Raw genomic sequence first — 7840 nt, forward strand, 5'->3', positions numbered from 1 at the left:
GGCTTAAAAAGAGAAGCTGTGGGCTTGTAGAAGCGTCTGCGTCTCTCCACGTCTTCTCTTCTAGACACTGCATCTCTCGGGTCGTCGTCCGGGGCGTCGTTTGTGCTCATTTCATTTTCTTCGTTTTGCTCGACTGACCCACAAGTCGGTGGCCGTGGCGGGGCCTCCCGCACTCACAAACTCGAACGGAACGCCGAAACGAAAAGAGTAACGGAGAGGAGTTTTGAGTGAATCGCCGAATGGCGTATTCGCGTATTGCTCGATGCATCGCCACTTTTACTAATCTTATCTTCTTATCCATAGCTGTTTCTCTTCTTTTAATTACTCTTCTATCTGCATTTAATCCACCGAAACCTGTAGTTTCACCAGAAAGAGTCAACGAATATCCACAGGTATTTTTTTTGGTTTTCGAGTTACTTCAAAAATATTTGAATTTCAGTTTATCGTAACTCTTCTTCTAATCGGATCCTATTCAACATTCCTATTTGTTTTGTCTCTTCTTGGACTCGTTTCGTTATGTTTTCTCAACTCCATTCTTCTTTTCGTGGTAAGTCTAGAAGGGAACGACAATTTTTGTTGTTTTTGTATTTAAATGTTCGCAAAGTTATGTTTTTTTTACAATACTAGTCCAAAAAAGTCCTGAAAACAATCTCTGAAAATGGTGTTGTAAATGCAAGTTTTAAGAAAAAATTGGACTCCTCTAATAGAAGCCCATCCAAACCGTCAACTTTGAGTTCAATTATCTCGATCTATGTGAATGATATCGAAAACTTGTCAACTGATAAAATATTGATGAGAATATGGTTAACAATTTATCAGTTGACAATTTTCTCATATCTTTCACAGGAATCAAAGTAATTTATCTCAAAGTTGACGGTTTCGATGGGCTTCTATTAGAGGAAATACGGTAATTGAAAATCCGATGAAGAGGACGAAAAAGTCTCTTCGATTTTGCAAATTGATGAAAAATTGTATTGAAAGCAACTTGGACAAGTACTGCCGGTGTTTTCAGTAGTTTCGAAATTCGAATTAGAAAAAAAAATTCGCAATAATTTTAGGAAAATAAAAAACTTTAAAAACATTTAAATTCAATAAACATTTTGGTTACAGTCCCTTAAATGAAAATTTTGAACAAATGGAAACATATTTTATAAGTATTAGAAATTCTCAATATAAATATGAATTTTTCAGTTCATTCTCGGCCAAGTTGCAATGATGTTCATCGTTGGAATTTCCTTTGCTTTCACATTGACCGTAAGAAAAAGAGTAAGTAACCCAATCCAAATTATGTGTTTCAAAATAAATTATTCCAGCTACACATGAAGCTGGAAGATATTTGGAAAAATAAGCCCAACTGCCTAGAAGGTCAGCCATGCATTCCACTGGATATGTTCAGGAGTTCAGAGAGTCTTCTTATTGTTTTCTTGCTCATTTTCTTTGCGATTCAGGTGAAATTGTGTAAATGATTGGTTCAATTTTGAAGTCCTTAAATTTCAGATTATCCAACTCATAGCTAGTTGGTACCTATGTGAACGAAGATCGAGTCAAGAGAAATACAAGTTACAATTACAAAAAGCAGACGAAGATGACGAGTAACTCTAACATTTCTTTAGTTGTAATATTCATGTATCAGTCTTTTTCTAGCTGTTACTTGTTTGATTGTTAATTTGTTTTTTGCCAATCTGCCATTTCTTCTTAAACAGGTTTCACCTCCCAGTTCGCAACCAACTTCAATCGATTTCTTTCCGGGCTTACAATCCTTTTTTCACTTTTGTCTATTAACCTCTCAAAACTCATAATACAATATGATCAAATCATAATAACTATCGCATTTTGTTCTTCTCTGGACCAACCTATTTTTCTCTATGTGCCTTATTTAGACCGATTATTGAATTTTATGATTTTCTAACGTGTTTCTTTTTTGTTCAACGGTTTGATAAATTTTCAGATTTTCTGAATTCACAAAACGCTTTGAATTTACAATTTCAAATTTCTGACTGAGATTTCTATTTATAGAATTGACATCCTAAACAACTTTGTCTGTAAAGCACTCATGAGAAATTTCAGATTTTGGGAGATTCTGAAACTTCCGGTTTTTTGATTTTTCAGAGAGGATTTCCAATTACATCTTATGGACTACGCTCGAAGCATCGGTTTCGAGAAGGGCAACGATCGATTGAGCAAGTTTTTCGCTGAAAAAATATTGGATTTCATTTCAATTGAGTGAAAAAACTAACGCAATTTTCGGCTCGCATCTTCTGAGAACGTTGGCAATAGCAACTGAGAATCCAACATACTCATCATCTTTCTTATCTTCATTCTTGAGTTTTGCGATAGTTTGCTTCAGATCCAATTGTCTCGGGAGTGTCTGCAGAGAAATTGAGAAAATTAGAAAAGGAGTTTTAGAAAACGAACCTCTTCTTCAGTTTTCACCTTTTGAATCTTCTTGATTCCCAATGGCTTGAAGCTTTTACAGTTCTGGTCGAGGAGACCACTCAGCTGTCTTTCTTTTAAATTATCAATGGACCAGTTTGATTTCACATTTTGATTGAAACTCGGTGGAAGTGGGCACACTTCAGAAGACTTTGTCCTGAATCAAATTCTTTTATTTTGAAAAAAAAACTATTTCTTTCAACTCACGATGAGAAGTTCAAGATAATTCGACCCGGTGTAGTCTCGATTTGATCCAAGAGTTCCGTTGCAAGTTGTTTTGTAGTTTCGTCCGTGACTGAAAATTTCGAGAAGCATTATATTGATAATGGAAATGTAGTTTAATCAAACAACAGTTTTTAGTTGACTGCTTATGAATAAGGTAAATGGTTTTTAGCTGGTAATCAGGTTTTTTTATTATCAAATTGATTAGATATTCTCTAACTACAAACCTTCTTAAAATTTACTTTTTCAACACTGATAAAAACTCACTATCTTCTGCACCCCGTTCTATTTTCGCCTTCTTCTTAGGTACAGTGGATGCTGTTTTTTGTCGTTTCTTAGATTCATTCGCAACAGGAGCTAGTGGTTGTAGGTCGACACCCCAGCTTTCTGAAACATAGCACCACATGAATGGATTCCTGATTCTCACAAACCTCTGGTAACCACCGCTTCCTCTTTATATCCGAACAGTTTATCCATCGATACTTTTTTCCGACGCATTATTTCAATCTGAAAAAAGGTTGGTTAGAGAGAAGCGCATGGCAAAGGGATATTTCGCAAAAGCTGCCAAAATCGTTTTCGGAATAAATACTTTAACTATCTCGGCTGTTGCCCGCAACTTTTAGGCTGGATTTAAGCGGCTTCTAAGCTGTCGCAGGGCGGATGTCGCTTTAGTTTTCTGTAGAAGCCGCCCAGCGACCGCTCTAAAGACGCCAAGCCTACGCTCAAGATTCGCGTAGCTCATACTGAATCTGACCATAGGCTCTAAAAAACTGAAACTTCTGTCGAAATCATTTTATAAACTTTATTTATTTTTATAAACGAATATCTAACAGAAGAAAGGAAAATAATAAATAGATGTACTGTTTTGATATCAACATATATTGTCTGAAATCAAAAACCTAGACGAAATTTGTAGGTCAATCATGTTCATCTCCATTTGAATAAGTTACAGATAAATGAATAAATATGCATATTTCACAAGAAAATTAGTAACTCCAATAAATTAATAACTAGTCAATGGCACATAGAACGCGAAAGGGGACGGATCAGGAGAGAAATCACAAACAAATTCGATGGGATAGGAGACAGAAACGGGTGGAAATGGGATTAATGAGTGCAATTCTTCAGAAAGTTTCTGTGTCGTCAAGGTTGGCTGGAAGAGTGTCTCTGTGTTGCGAACTATCGGCGCCGTTCTCTGTTGGTTCCACTTCATGTTCGCCTTCTTCGTTCGACTGATACAGAACGGCTTTGAGAGCTTCGACATCGATTGTGGTGGATTTCAGTTCATCGGCTTCATGAACGAGTCCTTCGACCCGTTGCAGCATCGAGTAGTAAAACTCGCGTTCCGATTCCATCTCATTAGCCATCATCTCCCAGTCAGCAGCCAATGACTTTTGCTTTTCGATTTCTGAAATTTTATTCTTGGGTCAAAAAATCTATATCTATTATTACCCTGCTTCAGAAGCTCCTCGTTTTCTGATGGCTCAGAACGTCGAGTGCCTGCTGACGTCACTGGAGCTGGACGAGCACCATTGCGTACAGTTGGGGCAACGGATGCTTTTGCAGTAGCATTTGGCGCAGCTGCGGTGGCGACAGTCTTCGGTTTGGCAACAGGAGCAGCAGTTGGGCGCACAGCAGCGACAACTGGACGGGCGCCTGAAGATCCTTTCAGTGCAGGCAGATCTTCGTTGAAGCGAGCTCCAACTGCGTCGTAGTCTTCGGCATCCCCCACCAAATTAGCGTTGAAGAACTGCAATAAAATAAAATTGAGTTTACGGATACATTCGGAGTATCAAACTTTGTAAAACCATTGCAGGAACTCCATATTGTCCTGGAATTTCGCTCTTTTCATCTTCTCAACATCCACTGGCTTATCGATTCCTAAATTTTTCCAGGCTGTTGTGAGGACTTTCCAGTTTGTGAGGATATCCGGTTCACTCTTTGGGTTGAACTTCACTTTTCGCAAGTTGATGGAGTTTTCGAACAATAGGTGTGTTAGCTGACAGTATGCAGCACCTGAAGCCATTTCTTCAACCTTCGTGAAGTGACTCTGAAATAATAAACATATTTTCAATGCTTTCGAATTAGTTAACCTTGAGCAGGTTGTTAACCCAGGCGACAGCATCTTTCCGGCTGAGTGTGTCGGTGGTTACAGCGCTGATGAAGACGTTGACCACCATTTTTCTTTCTGGAAAATCGTGATTGAGAACAAATCGATGAAGAAGGGTAAGCATTAGCTGCAGAGACAAGAATAAAATCGCATGGTCGCCAGGTCCGCTGCGCGAGCGCTAAACAGAAACGCTATTTAATAGGGATACACAGACAGCGAGACAAAAGGAACGCGGGAACGAATAATTCTAAATGCAGATAGGCTTACATTAAGACATTAGTAAAAAAAAAGTGAAGTGTTCAAGATACTGAAGCAGAGAAACAAATTTTTCTGGAAACGACTCCAACAACAATATGTTCCGCAAGCATTCTATTTTGCAGGCATATAGCCTTAGTACGGCCCCTTGAGACACGATAACCTAAAGAGAGAAAGAGACAACAAAACACAGAATTTAAGACACCGATTTATTACTTATAAATGCCTACAACGATACACCTGAAAGAATCCGGCCACGGATTCTTTCTGCCGACAAGAAAAATTACACCAGAATAATATTATATAAAAAATATAGGTAAAAATAGGAACGAGAAACATGGGTTTTGGGGGAGACACGAGAATGACTCAAGAGTCTAAATTGATCCCAAAAGCGGGCGCATTTCCTTGGTTCGCGTTGAGAGTTAGATGTGCAGGGTACAGTAATCCTCAAATTGGCGGGTGATTCAAATCGGCATTGTTGTGGGCGGCGTCGGCGTTGGTGAATATAATTACATAAAATACAGGGAATAAAAGAAGAATTCATTGAAAAGGAGAAAAAGTCGTGAAGAGGTGATATTCGGTCACCTGAATTCGCGACACTGCCAGGGCCAGCCTTTTTTTTCTCATCTTGAGTATCTGGTCCATTCCTGGTCTTAAGGCACTGCCCAACTCTTTCTCCTTCATCTTCCTATTTTTTCTTTACTGTCTAGATCTCCAATTTCTGTATTTTCACAATCACCATATGTGATTCTTTGTTTTGCTTTTCGATCTGGTTTTCCTACTTCTTCCTTCCTTCATTTAAATATTCCACTTTCCTTATTCTTTTTCTGTGGTTCTGGTTCAGTGGTTTTTTCTTCATTTTGCTCTGCCGGCTCATCAGCGGTTTCTTCCTTTACTATTTCAAATGGAATTAAATGGTTTACTGATCTCAGTACTTCCATTTCACAATACTTCACTGTTGCCGTCCTGATTTGACCTTGTTCATTAAGATGAACTTGTATCTTGGACATCAGCCACTTGTGCTTCGACCTCAATCGTTACTCCATTGGTACTATCTGTCCAATTTTGGCTGAGTTGTAGAATAATGTTTCTTCTTCTTCTTTGATTCTTTCAATTGGGTAAGATACATGTCTTCCCATTTCAATCTTTAAATTTCTAATACGTCTGTTAAGATCAGACGAGCGTAGCCTTGTCTTTCTTTCTGTTGTTCTTTTTCCTGTCTCAGCCCAGATTGAATAAACAATCTCAATCTTACTGTAATAGGAGGTACCCCTCCAAGAGCATCATAATCTTGACAAGAGCTGATTGTAATTTCCTTGTTGTAGGAACGACTTCTGGCGGTGTTAGTGACATAGTCAACAAATCCTTCCTTGAACCAATTAACATTCCTTGCATCTTATTTAGCTTATCTGGTGCTCTGTCATCAATAGGAATCTTATATCCTATATTCACTGAATTCTCTTGGGTTTTGTGCAAACTCATTCCGCATTGGGCTCCTGCTCTTTCCTATTCATACAATTCTGGAAACTCTTCTTCTGTATTTGCCAAAATACTAACTTGTTTACATACAAGTTTTCTTCATTTTCTTGATTAATCTCTGCATGATATCTTTCCATATAAATTAGGGTGAACTAACGAGAGCATAACATTTCAATTGGTTACCTGAAACCTACAAGGTAAGAAATTTTCTTAACTGTCTCTTCTTCCAATCTTTCAGCCACACGAATCTCATGTATTATTTGTCTTCTTTCTGCAGTCTGATCAGGTTGAATGTTTTTTTTTGAAATCAATGGTATCGTTGAACTTTCCTGTTCTACTTCTCAATCCAATGGCCATAAACAGATTCATGAATTTACTTTTCTGATACATTGATTCAACGTTAAATTTTCTACTTCGTGGCTGCTTGTATCTGCTCTTCTTTTACTCCTCTTCTCTAGGACCGTTCTCCTCAACTATTGAATCTAATAGCAGTTTTAGGAATATAATAGCAGTTTTATTTAATACTTCATTCACAGATTTTCCACTGATTTAAGAGTTCCATTGTTTGTTAATAATCTTATATTCTTCTGAAATTCTAGAGGTACATTAATTTTCCAACTTGGTTGGTTAACCTTTTCAAATCCACTGGCAGCTTACCAGTCAAATGCTCATCGTTATCACTCAATGGTAGTTTGACCAGTATTTGGCTCTCTTTCCATTATGACACCTTCTTGGATTCCTCCATAGATTCTTCAATTTTGGACACATCTTCTTCTTCCAACTCTTTCTCTTTAATGCCAATATCGACTGAATTTCTTCTTCTCCTTTATCCTCACCCTAACATAGACAATTCATGGACTCTTCTTCATCTTCACAATCGAACGCTTATTATCTTCTTGTTCTTCCGCATGATTATTACAATCAAATGTGGCTGGAATCCCTAACTTTACAGACTATGCTCTTTTATTCTTCAAATTTTCTGTACCCTGCTGTTTTCAGAAATCCCAGATCACGCCTGTACCAATTATCCTGTCAATTATCTCTCTATTTCTCCGTTCTAGTTTTCTTAATCATTCTGTATCTATTCCAATTTCATCTAATTTTCAACTTTCTTTCTCTGACAATGGTGGTACATAGATATTTGTATTCAGCTTACTGTAGCTTCTGGAACCTATTACTCTTCTTTGTATAACAACGTTGAGGCATTTGTCTCAAAACCTCATCACTCCCTAAACCTTTTAATCTCATTGTGACAGTCTTAACTTTCTTAAACCCATTTTTCGCAGCTCTCTGCTCAGATACAAGACTACAATTAGCACCTGCATCGATAAATGTGACGAG

General features: G+C 37.8%; 4 protein-coding genes across 4 annotated transcripts; 1 reads left to right on the top strand and 3 right to left on the bottom strand.

Moving 5' to 3' along the window:
• Window positions 1-239: 239 nt before the first annotated feature.
• Window positions 240-1596, top strand: CBG22317 (the record flags this gene model as incomplete). The annotated part of the gene is made up of 5 exons (XM_002647121.1): window positions 240-392; window positions 440-547; window positions 1192-1266; window positions 1314-1448; window positions 1498-1596. 5 exons carry the CDS (start codon window positions 240-242, stop codon window positions 1594-1596), a joined length of 570 nt encoding a protein of 189 aa, XP_002647167.1.
• A 526-nt stretch (window positions 1597-2122) lies between these two features.
• CBG22318 lies at window positions 2123-3153 on the bottom strand (the record flags this gene model as incomplete). The annotated part of the gene is made up of 6 exons (XM_045235797.1): window positions 2123-2192; window positions 2238-2368; window positions 2416-2590; window positions 2641-2728; window positions 2923-3042; window positions 3087-3153. The coding sequence occupies 6 exons, from the start codon at window positions 3151-3153 to the stop codon at window positions 2123-2125; spliced, it is 651 nt and encodes a 216-aa protein (XP_045097545.1).
• Window positions 3154-3779: 626 nt separating this feature from the next.
• On the bottom strand, window positions 3780-4835 carry CBG22319 (the record flags this gene model as incomplete). Its single annotated transcript, XM_002647123.1, has 4 exons — window positions 3780-4063; window positions 4108-4405; window positions 4454-4705; window positions 4749-4835. The coding sequence occupies 4 exons, from the start codon at window positions 4833-4835 to the stop codon at window positions 3780-3782; spliced, it is 921 nt and encodes a 306-aa protein (XP_002647169.1).
• A 1236-nt stretch (window positions 4836-6071) lies between these two features.
• CBG22320 lies at window positions 6072-6415 on the bottom strand (the record flags this gene model as incomplete). The annotated part of the gene is made up of 2 exons (XM_002647124.1): window positions 6072-6165; window positions 6276-6415. The coding sequence occupies 2 exons, from the start codon at window positions 6413-6415 to the stop codon at window positions 6072-6074; spliced, it is 234 nt and encodes a 77-aa protein (XP_002647170.1).
• Window positions 6416-7840: the final 1425 nt, after the last annotated feature.

Source organism: Caenorhabditis briggsae, assembly GCF_000004555.2.
Source record: "Caenorhabditis briggsae complete genome, chrIV, whole genome shotgun sequence".
Taxonomy (NCBI): Eukaryota; Metazoa; Nematoda; class Chromadorea; order Rhabditida; family Rhabditidae; genus Caenorhabditis; species Caenorhabditis briggsae.